General features: G+C 41.8%; 1 protein-coding gene across 9 annotated transcripts in view; it reads right to left on the bottom strand.

Moving 5' to 3' along the window:
* The window catches only part of PLCE1 (phospholipase C epsilon 1), a 349678-nt gene that overhangs the window by 53726 nt on the left and 277559 nt on the right, over positions 1-18393 (bottom strand). For all 9 annotated transcript variants that reach the window (XM_015147712.3, XM_077946826.1, XM_028826665.2 and 6 more), the window contains 8 exons: positions 17114-17236; positions 16888-17024; positions 13024-13262; positions 10097-10158; positions 9846-10011; positions 6766-6873; positions 5614-5730; positions 3786-3944 (listed from right to left, as the gene is read on the bottom strand). In XM_015147712.3, the coding sequence (XP_015003198.3) occupies positions 3786-3944; positions 5614-5730; positions 6766-6873; positions 9846-10011; positions 10097-10158; positions 13024-13262; positions 16888-17024; positions 17114-17236 (1111 nt within the window). The remainder of the gene's footprint in view (positions 1-3785; positions 3945-5613; positions 5731-6765; positions 6874-9845; positions 10012-10096; positions 10159-13023; positions 13263-16887; positions 17025-17113; positions 17237-18393) is intronic.

Genomic DNA, 18393 nt, shown 5'->3' with positions numbered 1-18393 from the left:
CCCTGAGATGCTCAAGGAGAAGCATGGGAGAGGTAGCCCAATGAACAGCCAATAGCTGGGACCCTTCTACACAGTATCCTACTTATTCTAGGGTAGAAAAATGAGACCTCAGCCCCTGAATAAAAGTAACTCGGATATAGGTTGGGGTTGGAGGTATGGGTCAGATGAGGAGACTGGCCCTCATAGGGCTAAGCAGGAGCAATGTCTTACAATTCTCTGTTTCCCCAGTACCTAGCCACAGTGCCTGTCATCTAGGGTGAACTGTTTGAGTTTTTTTGGTTCAAATTCAGGAGAGCAATGTCAGAATCCTGGAGGATCATGGTGGGGTATAGTTAGGAGACCTCAGGATGCATCTCAGTACAAGCCAGAGGCAGGTGGAGGCTTCAGAAATCCTGCTGAGTCAATCCATCCTTGCTGAGGGTGTGTTCTTTGTATGGAAATGACACAGGCCTTCTATGTTAGGGGGTAGGTCAGAGCCCATGGAGCTCTGGGCATTCACCTGGTTTATTTGAGGTCAGATCACTAGGTCTAGACCCATGATCTACCAGAAAACAGAAAGGCCTTACACATACGACGGTGGAATCATTGCTGGTATCCCCTGGGAAGTCATCATGAAAGGTCGCAGTCTTAGAAAACTGGAAATAGGGATTATGTTGTCCCATTTGTCCAAAATGAGGAACAAGTAAGTTGTGGACATTATACTGTGGGCAGTGTCAAGGTGATAGTTGACAAAATTTCATGATGGGGTATTAATCACTTGGTTTGCGAGAACTTAGAAAATAAAGAGGTGATTTGCAAGAGTTAGAATGGATCTACTAAGAACAAATTGACTGCACAGTAACCTCCTTAGCTTTTTTGGATAAGATAATTCACTTTGTGGGAAAAATAGCAGATAAATCGTGTTTCTCAAACTTTCAGGATAATAAGAATTATTATTGCTATTATTTTTTCTGCAGACACCATGGTGACTTAAGGAATTATTTTTTTTATAAACAGATGAGCAGGCCTTTCTTCTGGCAATTCTGACTTAGTCAGATTCGTGACCTTAGAATCTGTTTTTCAAAGTGCTCCAGCAACTATTCTTATTAAAGTATTCTGACTTCTGTATCACCTTTGAAAAGGGCTTCTCTAAAGACCGAGACTAAGCTCTACTGCTGTGAGCTGGTTGGCCTTGAGAAAGTCACACAAGTGGCCAGGCTTCAGTTTTCTATTTTATAAATAAAGAAATCAATAAAGACGTTGAAGCACCCTCTGGGAAATGCGGGCTACCAGAGAGGAGAGCACCAGACAAGAGCAACAATCATCAAATGCCAGGGGGGTTCTTTAAGAAGGGCACAGGCCTCTCACGTGGCTGGCTGACTCAAGGGCAACTTGGGATGAAGACACAGTTTGAGAAATTGCTAATAAATGTACCAGATGACAGAAACAAAATACACAAAGAACCTTGTAGGATGTAATAATATACCGAAACCAAGAAGAGCAAAAATAAATACGAGGCTCCCATATACAAAAGGTTAAAATTCATTGTTAATCTGGAAAAATGGGAACACTGGGCATAAGAACAGTCTATATGAAAATAATCGAATGATTTTGTTTTCTACAAGCTCAACATGAGCCCGGGGTGTGCTAAATCTGTTTTTTTTTTTTTTTTTTTTTTTTTTGAGTCAGGGTCTCACTCTGTGGCCCAGACTTGTATGCAGTGGCACAATCATGGCTCATTGCAGCCTTGGCCTCCCAGGCTCAGGTGATCCTCCTGCTTCAGCCTCTCCAGTAGCTGGGAATACAGGCACATGCCACCATGCTCGGCTAATTTTTATATTTTTTGTAGAGATGGGGATGTGATATGTTGCCCATGCTGGTCCTGAACTCCTAGATTCAAGCAATCCACCTCCCCTGGCCTCTCAAAGTGCTGGAATTACAGGGGCGAGCCACAGCGGCTGGCCAAGAATTTTTGAAAGGAAGACAGTCTGAGGCTGCATTAACAAAGGTTTAAAGTTCAAATTAGGGGAGGTGATGGTTTCACTGATCTTGTGCTGTAATATACTACCTAGAATACTGACTTAGTTCTGGAAATCGCATTTTAAGATTGACAAATTCAAGAATATCCACAAATTTAAGAATATCTACGATATTCTTAATGGTAAGTAAAGAGTCTTAGCAAACATATCCTGTCAGGAACAGTTGGCACAACAAGAATTTTTAGCTTGGAGAAGAAAAGCTGGTGGGGAAACACATGATAGCTTTCTAAATATAAAATTAGTCTGTACAGCTGCAGAGAGAAGAGGGAGGGCCAATGAGAAGGAGGAACAGGAAGGAAGATTTGGGCTCAACATAAAAAAGACTTCTGTTCATTAGTGGAATGAAAGCCTTATAAGTAACTGCAAATGACTGTGCACAGAATGGAAAAGGCAAAGACATTCACATTTATCTTGAAGACCATAGTGGTATGTATGGTTAGCAGCTTTATCTGCTTGGCAGTGAGGACCGGGCAGGAATTGTTGGATAAAGAAAATAGCACAGACGAACAGGGCTCTAGAAGAAAGTGTTTTTCTTTCTAGAAGTGCTTTTTCTTCTGCTGGGTGGTCAGTCACTGATGTGGCATTTGAGGAAGGTCAGGTAGAGTATACATGCTAACATTTAAATAACTTAGTAACAAGGCCATCAGCATAGGTGCCATGGCCTCTGAAACTCAAGCAAAGGCCAGGTCACCTGGAGCAGCTTTGGAAGTGCAGATCTGGATGTCGACCCAGTGGAGGTCTCCAACTGGTGGCCCTTGGGGCTGACTTCATCTCCAGACCTGACTGGTTTGGCTGGTGCAGTGTTTTAAAAATAATTGAATTAGAGCTGTTCATTGATGGGGCGTGCACCCTCCACTCCTGTCCTCACCACTTCCAGCTGTCCTGTATCCAGCTGGCTCCTCACACTGATGTTTCCTGCTTAGCCCCTGAAGGTGGCTGATTTTGCAACTTTTGGCCCAGAGTCGTGGGTGATCTTCAAATTGGGTCACGTATACCTTCAGAGTACACAAACACTTCAAGGGAGTATGCAAGTTCGGATGTTTGTAAAGAAATTGGTTTCTGTATGTTTAGCATCTATGTGCCTGTACTCTTTGAAAAACAGGTCAGCCTGAGAGCAAGTGGGCTAGTTTCCAAAGTGATGTTTTAGAACCAACAGTGCCCTCCTAAGTAGGACAAATAGTTTTGCCAGCTGTCATCCTGTGGGATAAGTGGGTGCAGCCTGGTAAATAACTCTGTGTTCTGGACCTGAGGTTTTTCACAGACCTTTGGGCTGAGGGTCTCCTACGCAGGTGGGTTTGTTGTGCTTGGACCCAGATCTCTGTTGTCGAGATCTGGGCCCAAGCAGCACAAACTAGTGATAGGCTGGGATCACAGGGCTATGGCTATTGGGCTTCTACTACAGGCTCCATGCCAAGGGCTCCCCTAAGAGGCCTCTCCCTAAAGGGGACTAAAGCAGTCATTATGGGATGGACAACCCCCAAAGCTCAGTTTCAGGCACAACAGTCACACTTCATCCTACTCGGAATAAATTAAATAATGGAGGTATATCCTATGTGGGAACAATTCCACAAATTAAATCTTGGGTGAGTGAGATGAGAGAATTTATTGGTCTATGAAATGAAAAGCCCAAAATCAAATTTATCATCTAAGGAAAGTCAGTCTTGAAAAACTAGTAAACAAGCAGGTCATCTGAAAGGTTAGAATGATTATTTTTCTTTGTTCTAGGCACACTGCCTTTTCATAACCAGTTTAACAAGAGGGGAGTACCTTTTGCTTTAAGATATCCACTGGCGTCTGATGGGCTTTTAGTTTCTTGTTTTTAAGAAGCACTTTCCTTCTGAGTTGGTCAGGTGAAGGAAGCATTGGATCATCTGAGAAATCAGTCTCAAATAAGAATTTAGCCACCAGCTTTTCTCCAAACACAGTCTAAAAAGAATGAAGGAAAACATAAAATCAATGCCTTTTATCTGTAATTGATAAATACATGTACACTTCATAAATATAGTAGATATTTTAGATTGATTGAATTATTTAAAAAGTCTTAGGAAGAGGAACGAGGAAAGAAGCTGTCCCCTGCTCCCGCCCCCTTCATAGTTTCTTCCTGAAAAGAAGGGAGGCGTTTAGAAGGACAGGAGGAGAAGTCGAGGCCACTCTGCAGCTGGCGTCAGTTCTAACTATTTAGGAAAATATTCTGTGGTCTGATGTATTAAATAAGAAAACAGAGAATCAGTTAGAGGCTGTTGTTTGTAGAATAAGGTTAGTTTCAGATGAAGTCAAGTCAAAAGGATAGAAACTTTGGAGGGGGTAGGGAGTAGGGACAAGGATGAAAGACATAGGTAGAATTTGCCCCCACATAGTGTGAAGAATCACAGACACAATTCTCACAAAGATTTTGGGCATGGATCTCCAAAGCAGAATGTGTGTCTGTCAAGGAGGTGGGTGGAGGGAAGGCAGACACAATGCTTATATCAACTCCATTGTTGCCCAGGCTGGTCTCCAACTCCTGAGCTCAGGCGATCCACCCGCCTTGGCCTCCCAAAGCACTAGGATTACAGGTGTGAGCCACTGGGCCTGGCTTCAAGTTATTTTTTAGTTGGAAAAAAAAAAAATCAAAGCTTAGGCCAGAACAATATGAAAAGTTAATTAGTTTTGTTGGCATTGATATTTGGGACATTTTGTTAGTGCCCCTCCTTCCCACTGAGAGCCACATTTCCACAAATGCCTCTACTGTTAGAGGAAGGGGGAAGTATAAGGGAATATCTGCTCCTAAATCTGGGTGCATTATCAATCCCCTATATAAGGAAGGGCTGACTGTTAACACAGCAACTGTTCTGGCCAGTCTAAGCTCTTTGCTAACTTGGATCTTTGTACTGTGGTATAAGAAGATCTTCTACAAGATTTGACTTACTTGCCCTGAGATATTTTCAGCTTTTCCACATACAATTGACAGATGACATCCTGGCATCCCTGACTTGTGGTACCGAAGTGTTGGAGAGTTGGTCTATCCTAATCTCCTAAGGCTTTCTGGAAAGGGTAAGGAGACCAGAGAGTAATGCTTATATCACTACAGCTCAGCTGAAAAGAGGGACCATCCCAGAGAGGGCCCAGGCTCTGAGAACAGCCCGATGTCTCAGGTTTGTGGGACCCTAACTTTATATGCTTCACGGCCAAGGTCTAATTGAGGCATGGTCCACAAAGCCCTCATGTAAAACCTAATGATGGCTGGGTGCAGTGCCTCATGCCTATAATCCCAGCACTTTGGGAGGCCAGGGTGGGTGGATCACTTGAAGCCAGGAGTTCCACAGCAGCCTGGTTAACATGGCGAAACCTCATCTCTACTAAAAATACAAAAATTAGCCAGGCATGGGGGTGCACACCAGTAATTCCAGCTACTTGGGAGGCTGAGGCAGGAGAATCGCTTGAACCTCAGAGGCAGAGGTTGCAGCGAGCTGAGACTGCACCACTGCACTCCAGGCTAGGTGAGAGAGCGAGACTCTGTCTCAAAACAAAACAAAACAAAACAAAACAAAACAACCCAATGACAATTGCAAGACAAGGGCCAACATACTGTTCTGTCTTTTCATTGAGAGCTCACCTTGAAAATTTCTGCCATTTTTCGTTGCTGAGGCAATGAACAGTGGTTCTCAATCGATATGATGATTGGCAGGTCAGAGTTGATGAAGGCACTGCGATCAATGGCTTCAACCACTTCCTATGAGAGCCAAAACAGCTCATTAGAGTCCAGATTTCTGTCAAGGTGGTCAGAAGGCAGGGTATTCATAGCCACGGAAAGCATCTCAATTGTTACATGCAGCAGACTCTGACCAAAGGCGGTTTTTGTATTTTCAAATGAAGGATGAGGATAAGACTATTTTGTAGAAAGACATTAAACTGTTTATAGTGAGTATTGTTCATATACTATAAGGAACAACTATCATATTGAATTTAACAAATCTATATACATATACTCTCTGTATATATATATATATACTCTACGTAGAGTATATATACAGTATATAAACAATATATTGTGTATATATAATACATATACAGTATATATACAATATATTGTGTATATATTATATATACAGTATATATATAGAGTATATATATATACGCAATATATATAAAAATTGCAACAATATTATTACATGCTAACTAGTGTAAGGTAATGGTTACTAACTTTGGTTGAATGGGGAGTCTAATGAGAGTTCTAGATTAACTCCAGAAAAATGAACATGTGCACATTCCACATGATACAGCAAACACTTTTGGGAAGTCTTCATTTAGACCCAGCATAAAGACCCTTGACCTAAGGTGTAATTTGGTCAAGTCACTGATTTAAATGAAGAATGAAGGCCAGGCGCAGTGGCTCACACCTGTAATCCCAGCACTTTGGGAGGGTGAGGCAGGCGGATCACTTGAGGTCAGGAGTTTGAGACCAGCCTGGCCAACATGTTGAAACCCCATCTCTACTAGAAATACAAAAATTGGCTGGGCTTGATGGTATGCACTTGTAATCCCAGCTACTTGGGAGGCTGAGGCAGGAGAATCTCTTGAACCTGGGAGTCGAAGGTTACAGTGAGCCAAGATGGGACCACTGCACTCCAGCCTGGATAACAGATCAAGACCCTGTCTCAAAAAAAAAAAAAGACAAAAAAAAAAAAAAAAAAAAAAAAAAGAGAGAGAGACAAATGAAGATAATGTCTCTTTGTGATTTGATTTAAAGAAAGTTATGAAGGATTACCTTGAAGGGGATCTTGGTTGTCAGTGTATGTCCATGATAAATGATGGGCATCCCATCGTCTCCGTCCCAGCAGTCCAATTCTACACTTCGACAGCCTTGCAAGAGGACCTGTGTGATCAATGAGTGAATCCACCCCAGGTGAGCACCTAGAAATAAAGCCTCAAACTAAACCTAGCATGTAGTTCTACATATCAGGCAGTGTTCACACTCAGGACTAAAGCAGAAGGGCACATGGTCTAAAACAAACACGGCATTTTCACCAAAGGCCACAATTAATCTGGAGTGGGAAAGGAAGGGAACAGATTAAGGTAGAAAGAGTGTTTACCAGAGCTGAATATTAAAGGAAAGTAAAATTTGATAGCAAAACCATATGGCCATTTTCCTAGCAACTTTGGCCTCTTGAAATCTTCAAATTAGAGAGCCAGGCAAGTGCTCTATCTGGGTAGACATCAATGGAGGTGAAAATGCTAATGCCACAGCCCAGAGAAAATAACGCCACTGAGTCTTTAATGAACTGGCTAAACATTTACAGCAAGCCAATTAGGATAAAATCACTTCCATTAAGACCCAAATTAAACCACAATTAAACAACTTTGCTGTGAATGCATAACATGTAAGATGAGTAGAAGCAAAGAGTTATCAAGGATTTGCCTGGCTATCTAATTCCAGAATAGCAACTAGAGCAGAGATGGCAAATAATCCATAAATGGTTCCTTCCTCCCATACCCACAGCAGACAAGAGTAATCAAGCTAGGCACACTAGTCCTTTAAGCTTTAATATGTTAGCTCACAACCTCTTTATTAAAGTGCTCCAGAAAACACTACCAAAGAATCAGATGAGTTGATACCTATTTGTTATCCTGGATCTGAAGTGGGAAGCAGAGCTCAATACATATGCTTGGGTTGCAACTCTGTAAAGTTTGCTTGAAGCACCTTCTTCCTCCATAGCTCTATCTGTACATCATCTTAAAAAATTATTACATACTGGAATAGTGACCCAAGCCAATAAATTGATAGATCTGTAAACCCACTGATTTTAGAACGCACATAATTATGTCTATGTGACAGCAATCCATTACTGGGGCTTAGTGGCCACTAGAGTTTCTGCAACTAAGCTCAGGTAGTGGAATGATTCTCATTTTCACAGTTTTGTATGAGATATGTGCTATATTCTTCCTATCTTACAGCATAGTGGGTGGCCTAGAATCTCAAGGCTATCTGCTTCTTTCAGCAGCTAGAGTATCTAGAGGGGCAGTGTCTTGGGCTGGAAATTGCTATGTAAAATGGTGGCTGGAACACCAAGCTGCTTATCTCTGTGGCACCCCTGCCAGACTGGGAGTAATGTTCAGCAACTGGCAACAGATGAGGTGGCTTTTCAGCATGGATGGACTAAAGGTCTTCACCAAAGTCTGTGTGACCTTAGATCTCCACATATGGCTAGAAGACGAAAACCTGGGCTGGAAATTCTAGATGAGAAGAACAGGGCTTATCCTCACTTCCCATTTGCCCCATGGAGTAATGTTAAAAGGTAATTAGGAAGGGCCAAGGAAGAGTGGAGAGGGGTTAGAAACGAAGTAAGAGGGGTCTACCTGCATACTAGGTTTCATCCCATCTGTGAGTGTATTTGAGGGGTTCTTGTGCCTTACTCAAAAGCTGTGATAGTCTCTCCTTGGGGTGTGATGTTAAGAGGTTTAAAATCTGTTTGAAGTCAAACAGGAATGAAGTAGGGATTAAAGCCAGGACACTGGTCCTTGTTTATTTTCCTGGGATAAATGTGTATACATATAAGTACATAGATATACATAGATATGCATATATGCACTTACACATATATGTACACACATGTATATGTATGTATATACCTATGTATGTGTGTATATGAAATATATATAAGTAGCTGTATTTATATGTATATTTAATTTCATTCCTATAGAATAATGGATTTCAAACTTCTTTTAACTTTTCTGTGTGCAAATGGAGGGCCAATATGTAAAGTGTGTAGAAGAGTAGTACGTTACCTGAAGTGGGGCAGATGGTACCCCTCCTACTCTCTGGCTCCCTCATCTCAGTGTCGGGGACTGAGGCCCCATGACAGAACTCCTATTTTGAAAATCACTACGCTAAGGACACAGTTTCATTCATAATAAAGGTTCCTTAGAAAATAGAGTTTAAAATACATATTCCCGCTACACAAGCTTTGAGATAAAAAAATTGCCCCATGCTATGAGGAATATCTGCACGAATCTGGAGAACAAAGAAACCTCACTGTTGCTGGGGTTATGTAAACAATACACCTGTGATTTTCAAACCTGGACCCACGTGCGCACACAATGACACACTTATATTCCCTGCCTAGCTCCAACCGAATTGACCCTTCTTGAAAGAGTTAAGAAAAAAGGCAGAATAGATGAGGAAGCTGCAGACGGTACAGCAGAGGGGCAATGGACACGCAGATCGTTGCAAGTTGGATGTTTAGGTAAAAAGGATGGACTTTTTCTAGTCTAGAGAGCCTACTGAGTTTCAAAGAACATTCTCATGAATTTAATGTGTAGGGACAGTGCCTACAGTCTGTGCAGATTTTTTTCTGAAAAATTTTTTTTTTTTTTTGGTTACCATAGGGCTAGATTGATTATTTAACAAACTGAAAAGCAAAACAAACAATATTTTGGGAATAAGTACATAGAAAGTTGCATTTTCTACTATGCTTTCCCACTACAATATATTATTTAGCAGTTAGAGAACAGATTAGATAATTTTCCCATGGGAAAATCTAATTTTAGTGGGAGTAGGTCAGACTAACTAGGATCTAAAAGCTATGAGTCTCAAACAAACACTTTCATTTTGGCCTAGAATAAAGGTTAAGTATAGACGGGGGAAAACAAAACAAAACAAAAGAAGTAAAGAAGACGACTGCTGTAGTACAGCCAGTTTCCCACACATCGTGGTTCCTCACATTTGACACGGAACAGCTTACTCTATAAGCTCTTCAAAGGAGTCTGGGGCCAGGCTTTTGTGACTTTGGGGGTTAAGTAAATAATTAGGCTTAATAAAAACCACATTCCAAGTGGCATTCCCTGTACCTGGCTGTAGAGTTCTACCGAGGATTCTCCTTTGAGCTGATGGCCCGTGAGGTAGGTATTGTGCGAAGATTCGATGTAATAATATGAGAGGGGTAGCTGCAGTTCTTTAATGTTCTCCTGTGACTCATCGTTTTTTGAGGCAAAATTTTCTTTATCCATCAGAAACCTAGGTGAAACAAATTTTCTTAAGACTGCATGGGAAAAATGCATACTACTCTTAAAAGATGGGCAAAAGATATTTTAAAAGTTACCTTGCAAACCCTTCAAATGACATTAGTCCCTGATGACACATACTGATGTTAGGCTCAAACTTCTGCAAAGTATTTAAAAAAAAGTGTTATTTAGGTTAAGGAAACTAAGAGGGGGAAAGAAACCACCACATCATTTTTTAAAGCTGTTCTGTTTTCATCAGGAAACATCTAAACCAAATATTTGAACTAATTTAGTAATGTAGTGGTAAGAAGTGGTTTTTAGTCCAAAAGAAAACATTTATTATACTAAGCATATTTATTCAATAGAAAAAAGGAGAGAATGAGAAAAGAACAAGGCTGATTTCTATGAAAACAAAGTGTATCAGTTTGTCCAGGTGAAAATGGGGATAATAATAGCAGTTACCATAAAGTTGGTGAGAGGCGAACTGAGATGATTCACATAGAGCACTTAGTGCCATGACTGCATTTAGTAATATTATAATGAGCACTCAACAGTGTGATAGTAATCTCACAATTTTAGCATTTTCAGTGATCAAATCCAACTGCTGAACAACTAATACACTGATACCCAGTCAGGTGATAAGGGAGGCTGAAACCTAGACTCATTTGTTGCGTCGAGCCACACCACTCCTCTCTGCTGACACCCTGTAGTGTAAACCTTCACCAGCTATTGCTGGTTACTATGATAGCTTCCTAAGCAGTCTCTCTGCGTCTGTTCCTTCACCAGCACAGTTTACAATGAGGCCAAGGTAACCACTTAAAATTTTTTTTTAGAGACAGAGTCTTGCTATATTGCCCAGCATGGCCTCAAACTTCCGGGCTCAGGCAATTCTTCTGCCTCAGCTTCCTGAGTAGCTGGGACTACAGGTTTGCGCCACCATGCCTGGCTCAGAGTAACCTCAAAAAAAGTGAATCAGCCAGGCGTGCTGGCTCGCGCCTATAATCCCAGCACTTTGGGAGGCTGAGGTGGGCAGATCATGAAGTCAGGAGTTCGAGATCAGCCTGGCCAACATGGTGAAATCCCATCTCTAGTAAAAATGCAAAAATTAGCTGGGCATGGTGGTGCGTGCCTGTAATCCCAACTACTTGGGAGGCTGAGGCAGGAGAATTGCTTGAACCTGGGAGGCAGAGGTTGCAGTGAGCCAAGATCGTGCCACTGCCCTCCAGCCTGGGTGACAGAGCGAGACTGTCTCAAAAAAAAAAAAAAAAAAAAAAAATCAAATCATGTTACTCCCCTGCTCAAAAATTTCAGTGGTACCCCATTTCACATGGACTAAAGCCAACCTCCTTATCATGCTCTAAAAGGCCTGGATGACTGGGCCCTTGTACATCTGTCTGACACCATGCCTGCCATTCTCTGCCTGGCTTGTGCAGCTCACAGTACACCAGCTTTTTGTGGTTCCTCATAAACCCCCAGCTTGCTGCTGTCTTGGTCTTTGACCTTGTGGCTCCCTGTGGGGAATGCTCTTTCCTGAGACCTTCAAACCGGTTACTGACTTAGGGCTCAGTTCAAATGCCACCTCTTCCAAGTGGCCTTTGCTTACTCTCCTCAGCCCTCCTCCTGTATCATTCTATTTCCTCACTTGACTCAGTTTTTCCCCTACCCCATTATTACCTGAAATTACATGGTATCTTTGTTGTCTGCCTCACCCACTAGAATGTAAGCGGCATTGAGGGCCAGAACTTTTACCTTATTGTCTGCTATATTCCCACCTCCTAAAACTGAGCCAGCATAGTAGGAACTAGTACATATTCATTTAATGACTAATGAGGTTGAAAACTTAGACTAAATCTGTTGCATATTCTAGAATAACAAGAAAAAATTATGTACCGACTCCTTATAATAGTTACTGAGTTAGAGAAAGCCTGGGACCTATGTTAATTATATGTTAAAGAACACTTACATACTTGTTTTTTGTTTTTTGAGACAGGGTTTTGCTCTGTTACCCAGACTGGTGTGCAGTGGTGCCATCTCAGCTCACTGCAACCTCTGCCTCCGGGGCTCAAGTGATTCTCGTGTCTCAGCCTCCCAAGTAGCTGGGATTATAGGCATGGACCACCATGCCTGGCTGATTTTTTTTTTTTTAGACGGGGTCTCGCTCTGTTGCCAAGGCTGAAGTGCAGTGGTGTGATCTCAGCTCACTGCAATCTCCGCCTCGTGTTCCAGTGATTCTCCTGCTCCACTCTCCCGGGTAGCTGGGAATACAGGCATGCACCACCACACCTGGCTAATTTTTGTATTTTTAGTAGAGATGCGGTTTCACCATGTTGGCCAGACTGGTCTTGAACTCCTGATCTCAGGTGAGCCACCTGCCTCAGCCTCTCAAAGTGCTAGTATTAAAGGTGTGAGCCACCATGCACGGCCCTGGCTGATTTTTGTATGTTTGGTAGAGATGGAGTTTCATCATGTTGGCCAGACTGGTCTTGAACTCCTGGCCTCAAGTGATCCACTGACCTCAGCCTCCCAGAGTGCTGGGATTACAGGCGTGAGCCATGAAACCCAGCCCATACTTGGTATTTTGTTTAAAAAACAAAACAAAAAAGGTCGGGCGCAGTGGCTCACACCTGTAATCCCAGCACTTTGGGAGGCCAAGGTGGGCAGATCACGAGGTTAAGAGATTGAGACCATCCCGGCCAACATGGTGAAACCCCATCTCTACTAAAAATACAAAAATTAGCTGGGCATGGTGGCATGCACCTGTAGTCCCAGCTACTCAGGAGGCTGAGGCAGGAGAATTGCTTGAACCTGGGAGGTGGAGGTTGTAGTAAGCCAAGATTGCACCACTGCACTTCAGCCAGGCAACAGAGCGAGACTCCATCTCAAAAAAACAGAAAAAGCAAAACTCTATTTCTGTCCCAGATTTAAAGGCTTTGGAAAGAAGTATAGAAAGAGTAAACATTTAGCAGCAAATTATTAGAATGGCAGAGGCATCACACACACATGCACACACAAAACAGGCACGAACCTGGATGATGCTGAGGATTTCATCATAAGTGCAGTGTTCTCCTTGGCAATTCACGAGGAAATCGTTGAGCTGAAGTATGCCCACCCCGAAAATGCCCAGAGATGTGCTCTCAATCCCAGTGCCATTTGTCACGATGCTTGCAGCAGCAATGGCATCAGATATCTGCCTCTGGTTGTCTGATAGCTGCTGTTTACTCTTGATGAACAACCCCAAATCTGAGACATTTCTGGTCAACAGATCTGAAACAGAATCACCACAGTACACGGACAAGATAGCCAGCATCTTTTGCAAAGTTTATTTTGGAGATAATGGTGTGGAGTTATTAAAATGGAGAAGCTCTTTACTAATGTACCTAAATAAGCCATCAAAGAAGTGTTTATTCCTGGATTCACATAGTGATAGGAATAAAAAACAAATCAATGAATAAATAAAGGTAACTAAGGGCTGGGCATGGTGGTTCATGACCGTAATCCCAGCACTTTGGGAGGCTGAGGCAGGTGGATCACCTGAGGTCTGGAGCTTGAGACCAGCCTGGCCAACATGGTGAATCCTCGTCTCTACTAGAAATACAAAAATTAGCCAGGCATGGTGGTGTGCACCTGCAGTCCCAGCCACTCGGGAGGCTGAGGCACGAGAATTGCTTGAACCCGGGAGGCGGTGGTTGCAGTGAGCCGAGATTACACCACTGCACTCTAGCCTGGGCAACAGGGTAAGAGTCTGTCTCAAAAAAAAAAAAGGAAAAGAAGAAGGTTCAGTTGGGGACTTCAGGCCAAATTCAGGCTTTGGTTTTAGGGAGTAACTACTTGCACATTTTTATGTTCGTAGAGATTGAAGACATACCCTTAAAATTACAGTTTTACTGTAATTTAGAAGTGTAACTGTAAGCATTTGTGTGCAGATTTTTGTGTGAATATAAATTTTCAACTTGTTTGGGTAAATACCAAGTAGTGTAATTGCTGGTCACATGGAAAGACTATGTTTAGCTTAGTAAGAAACTGCCACACTATCTTCCAAAGTGGTTGTACCATTTTACATTCCCACCTGCAATGTTCCAATTGCTTCACATTCACACCAACTTTGGTATGGCCATTTTAATTTTAGCCACTTTGGAAGACAGTCTGGCAGTTTCTTATGGAGCTAAACATAGGCTTACCATATGATCCAGCAATTGCACTCTTAGGTATTTACCCAAATGATGGAAAAACTTAAGCCCACACAAAAACCTGAATACAAATGTTCATAGCAGCTTTATTCATAATTGCTAAAACTTGGAAGAAACCAAGATATACCTCAGTAGGTGAATGGACAAACAAACTGTAGTACCTCCACAAAATGGAATATTATCCAGGGTAAAAAGAAATGGGCTACCAAGCTACAAAAAGCCATGGAGGAAGGAAACTTAAATGCATATTGCTAAGTGAAAGATGCCAGCCTGAAAACACTATGTACTGTGTGATTCCAACCATATGATATTCTGGAAAAGGCAAAACTATGGAGATAATAAAAAGAGCAGTGGTTGCCAGGGACTTGGAGGGAGGATGTGGGGGGATGGAAAAGTGGAGCACAAAGAACTTTCAGGGCAGTGAAACTATCCTGTATGATACTGTAATGGTGGATACAGGTCATTACACATTTGTCAAAACCCATAGAATGCACAACACAAAGAGTGAATCCTAATGTTTACTATGGACTTCAGTTCATCATAATGTATCAATATTAACTCATTGTAACAAATATACCACACTAATGCCAGATATTACTAACAGAAGAAAGTCCGTGTGGGACAGCAGAAGAGAGTATATTGAAACTCTGTACTTTCCACTCATTTTCCCATAAACCTAAAATTGCTCTAAAAATAAAGTCTAGACTGGGCATGGAGGCTCATGCCTAAGATCCCTGCACTTTGGGAAACTGAGGCAGGAGGATTGCTTTAGGCTAGGAGTTTGAGAGCAGCCTGGTCAACAGAGCAAGACCCTGTCTCTACAAAAAATTATATTATTTTAAAATAACATTTTAAAATAACATTTTAAAATAATAAAAAATACATGAAAATGATAAATAAAATGAAAGCAAAAATAAAACAAAAAATAAAGTCTAATAATTTTTGAAAAATGTAACTACTTGACTAATCCATGGTTATGGAGATTTTACAACTAAAGCTGAACAATAGTTAATAGTCTCAGCTCAAGGACAACATAAACTTACAAATAATTATGAAGCAACTGCATAAAAGAGGAAAGGTTTTTGTTTTTTCTATTTGTGTTTATGGTTTCCAGGAAGGACAGAGGAGGAAAATGATAGGCTGAAAATGCATGGGTGGTTAGAAAAATGCATGGGTGGTGACAGTAATGGTGGTGGTGGTGAGTGGGATAGAAGAATGAGACATTCTGGTTTACACAGTAGGAAATATATCCTGGACAATCATTCAGACAAAAGTACCCTGTGGAAGGCACTAAAGACTCTCCTTGTCAAAGGTCAGGAGACTACTGCCCTGAGATTGAATACACATCTGTCTGTAGGTAGGAAAGAGACTGGGGGTTCTCCACTGTGACACACACCACATACTTAGCAGACATTTGGAAATGGTCAGTGATATGGTTTGGCTGTGTACCCATCCAAATCTCATTTTGAATTGTAGCTCCCACAATTCTGTGTTGTGGAAGGGACCTGGTGGGAGGCAGCTGAATCATGGGGGCAGGTCTTTCCCATGCGAAAATGTTCTCGTGATAGCAAATAAGTCTCATGAGATATGATGGTTTTATAAAGGGGAGTTTTTCCTGCACAAGTTATCTTGTCTGCTGCCATGTGAGACATGCCTTTCATCTTCTTCCATGATTGTGAGGCCTCCTCAGCCACGTGGAACTGTGAGTCCATTAAACCTCTTTTTCCTTATAAATTACCCAGTCTCGGGTATGTCTTTATCAGCAGCGTGAAAATGGACTAATGTAGTCGGGAAAGGGTTTTTGGTTGTCAGAATGACTGGAGGGCTTTATTGGTTAAATATCCTGAAATGGCCGGGCGCGGTGGCTCAAGCCTGTAATCCCAGCACTTTGGGAGGCCGAGACGGGCGGATCACTAGGTCAGGAGATCGAGACCATCCTGGCTAACACGGTGAAACCCCGTCTCTACTACAAAATACAAAAAAACTAGCCGGGCGAGGTGGCGGGCGCCTGTAGTCCCAGCTACTCGGGAGGCTGAGGCAGGAGAATGGCGTGAACCCGGGAGGCGGAGCTTGCAGTGAGCTGAGATCCGGCCACTGCACTCCAGCCTGGGCGACAGAGCGAGACTCCGTCTCAAAAAAAAAAAAAAAAAAAAAAAAATATCCTGAAATACATGGGCAGAACCACACAATGATGAATTTCTTTGCTCAAAATGCCAGTAGCACCTGCTCCCATGACACCAGATGACACTTTAAAATAATTCTCTAAGTGTTGGCTGGGCATGGTGGCTCACACCTGTAATCCCAGCACTTTGGGAGGATGAGGTGACAGATCACGAGGTCAGGAGATCGAGACCATTCTGGCTAACACGGTGAAACTCCATCTCTATTAAAAATACAAAAAATTAGCCAGGCATGGTGGCCCATGCCTGTAGTCCCAGCTACTCGGAGGCTGAGGCAGGAGAATAGATTGAACTCAGGAGGCAGAGGTAGCAGTGAGCCGAGATTGCACCACCGCACTCCAGCCTGGGCAATGGAGCGAGACTCTGTCTCAAAAAAAAAAAAAAAAAATTCTCTTAAGTGTTTCCTACACAGCAGTAATAGCACACTATGTGGGACAGGCTCAGAGTTTGTGTGATTGGACCTCTGACCTTAAGTTTTAGACAGATTGGTCCCAAAGGGAAATCCTAAAATGTTCAACAAACCTAGGTCAGGCTGAAGATCGCTGGTGTTTTCATCAATCATCAAGTTGGTGTAGAGCGGGGCTGACTCGGATCCAGATCGGCTGCAGGGCACTGCATAGACATCAAACAGATCCTTCAGGTCCTTGCGGCTCCTGACACTGAATGGGGAATGGAAAACACCTTTCATTGAGTATCTTTATAGAAGTGGGGGGCCTGAGAAAGAATAAGAAGGAAACATACACTGTACCTGAACGATTTGAACAGCTCAACAAATTCAACAAAACTCATGTTGCTGTCTGAAACCATGAAGCTCTGAAATCCCTTCATGCCGCCTTTGATCCGCCCGTGCCAGCTACTACTGCTCCAAGCACTGCAACAAAGACAAGGCCTTCATCGGCACAAGGGCAGGCCACTGTTGTGATTCTGTCCCACCAGAGTTGCTCCAATTCGCCATATGAGCAAAACAATGAGTGCAAGTTATTTAAGATTGAAGCTATTTTCTGATACTCTTTTCATTTCTCTTAATCTATATTGTATCAGAGGAAATAAAACATGTTGTATATGAAAAAGAAAACATGTTTCTAGCCTATTTAATAAGGGCCCAGGGCTGAGGTTAATATTCCTCTATTAATCAAAACAGTTCTTTGAAATTTGCAGATCAATGGGCAAAATAAATGTTTTTGAAGATGTCTTCTTAAAAAAGAGCCCCAAATTACTCACTCTTAATCTACGGGAAATAATGCACGTTCTTTTCTATATTCTAAGTTATAGAATCACATTTAAGAAGAAACTTTTGAGTGTATTGTGATTCCTTTCTTAACCAGTCCTTAGATGAAAACAGAGAAGAGCTTTTAAATATTAATGGAAAATGTGAGTCGGAAAAATGTTAAGAATGGAAAGGGCTGGGTGCGGTGGCTCATGCTTACAATCTCAGCACTTTGGGATGCTGAGGTGGGAAGATTGCTTGACCCCAGGAGTTCAAGGCCAGCCTGGCCAACATAGTGAGGCACTGTCTCTAATTTTAAAAAATTTTAAAAAGAATGGAAAAAACCCAGCTCTGCCTAGGATTATATTTGCACCTTCCAAGGCTGCATCTATTCAATGTAGAAATATCAGTCAACTCAGTCAGAACAGTCTTCCTGTTTCACAACATTTTTTATGAGAGATGTTTTGATTATGGTTTGTAGTCAAATTAATGAACAGGATCTATTTCTTTTTGTCTTGGATTTTAAAAGTTTTTTTGAAATATTTCAAATATATAAGAAAGTATAGAGAATATCATAAAGTCTACTTTAGGTATATTAAATATATAATCTAAAAACTATATATTTAAGAATATAAACATAAAATATATAGTCTGTTGAAGTGACTCTCAACCCTGCTAACAATGTTCACTCATGGAAAATTAATTTGTGCTGACATCTGAAGGTCACCTTCAGTAATGAAAGAGCACTACAAATTGATAACTTTATAGAATTTCGTAGGCATAGGTTGTAGGTTGTTGATCCCCAGTGTAGTGCAGGAAAC

Source organism: Macaca mulatta, chromosome 9 (assembly GCF_049350105.2).
Source record: "Macaca mulatta isolate MMU2019108-1 chromosome 9, T2T-MMU8v2.0, whole genome shotgun sequence".
NCBI classification, from domain to species: domain Eukaryota; kingdom Metazoa; phylum Chordata; class Mammalia; order Primates; family Cercopithecidae; genus Macaca; species Macaca mulatta.
This window is presented reverse-complemented; position numbering and strand designations above follow the sequence as displayed.